The following is a 1,422-nucleotide window of genomic DNA, read 5'->3' as shown; positions in this document are numbered from 1 at the left end:
GCGCACGTCTCCGTGCCGGCGGCTGCGCTGGAAGGTCGGTGGACGGGACGCCGTGGCCCTCTGTCCCGTGAGGAAGCCCCTGCTGTGGTGTGGGTGTCGGTGCTGCTGTCCGTCACCGCTCATCTGCTGCAGGAGCAGGCGGCGCCTTTTCCCAAACCTCAGGTTGTGATTCTTAACTTACATTTTCTCTTTCAGGCCACACCCAGGGGTACCTGTCCCTGTTGGATGCGGACTACGACAGGGAATCTCCCAACAGGTACTTGACCGAGACCGTGAGCTACGTGGTGCGTTTCCAGGGGGTCCGCTGCCTGCTCTGGGACCCGCGGCGGGAGCCTGAGAGTCTCCCCCCACAGCCGGCGGCTTCCCCGGGGAAGGTGAACTGCAGGTGAGGCGATGCTGCGGACGTCGGGTTTGCGGGGATGGCTTCCTCCCTCATCTGGCCCGCCTGCGGCAGCCCCAGGGGAGTTCACGTGCTTCCCCCTGGACGTGGGTGGTGCTCAGCAAACATCTGGTGGACGGAGGAGTCGGTGGGTGGATGAGACCCGTGTGGGTCGCTGTGTCCTGCTCATGTTGATGACCCCCCTCGGGTGGGGCTTCTGCTCTCCCCGCCCCACCCTGGGACCCCGCGCCTGCCCCTCTGCGTAGTCGTGAGGGTGACCTTTACCACGGGACATGCGTCGCTATACCGACTGCAGCCGCCCAGGAATTTCCGGGAGCATTGGGCGTGGCCCTCGGTCAGGAACTCTTTATCCAGATGCAGAGCTGGCTGTTCTGTCAGCGACCGTGGCTGTGTTTGTTACCCTAGAAACACCTCGTAGGCACGTGTAGAAATCGTTGTCATCTTAAGAAAGGTTGAATCACAAAGCTATCGCCTAGTTGCCTGGGAGGAGGCAGTGTGTCCAGACCACCGTGTGCGGTGCCGGCCGCCATCCGTGGCTCCTCATGTCCGCTCTGGTGCGCACAGCGCCGATGCTGGGAGCTCGATCCGGCTGGTGGTCAGGCTCAGTGTTCCCTGGGACAGTCATGTGTTCATTTCTGCATTAAAGCAATTGTCCACTTTCTGCTGCATGGTTCTCTGCTGGCACCTGGGAGCCAGGGCACAGAATCAGCGCCAAAGGGCCCTACTCATGGAGCAGTGAGGGGGACAGGTTTGCTGTGGGAGAGTCCGTCTTCATGGTGACCCATGACGGGCACCGGCTGCGCCCGGACCGTGGACACAGCGCAGTCTGTCCCTGGGCTGAGGCTGGACTGGAGGTGGGGGGGCGGCGTTGTCATGGAGATGTCAGCACTCTGGTCCCCTGGCCTCACAAAGATGTCTGCGATGCGCCCCCAGGTCCATGCCGAGGACAGCAGTGTCGTGGCCTTGGAAGCCACGCACAGACGCAGAGGCCGAGCCCCACGTCTAACTCACTAGCCGACCCT

At 62.7% G+C, this 1,422-nt stretch overlaps 1 protein-coding gene across 1 annotated transcript in view; it reads left to right on the top strand.

The window, feature by feature from the left end:
- LOC102760855 (polycystic kidney disease protein 1-like 1) overlaps positions 1-1,422 on the top strand; it is a gene marked incomplete at its 5' end in the record, with an annotated part of 66,382 nt that overhangs the window by 22,639 nt on the left and 42,321 nt on the right. Inside the window, 2 exons of the mRNA XM_015568213.1 lie at positions 6-34; positions 196-385. Of these exons, the coding sequence (XP_015423699.1) occupies positions 6-34; positions 196-385 (219 nt within the window). The remainder of the gene's footprint in view (positions 1-5; positions 35-195; positions 386-1,422) is intronic.

The sequence above is a fragment of the Myotis davidii genome, unplaced genomic scaffold (assembly GCF_000327345.1).
Source record: "Myotis davidii unplaced genomic scaffold, ASM32734v1 scaffold1364, whole genome shotgun sequence".
In the NCBI taxonomy this organism is placed as follows: Eukaryota; Metazoa; Chordata; class Mammalia; order Chiroptera; family Vespertilionidae; genus Myotis; species Myotis davidii.
This window is presented reverse-complemented; position numbering and strand designations above follow the sequence as displayed.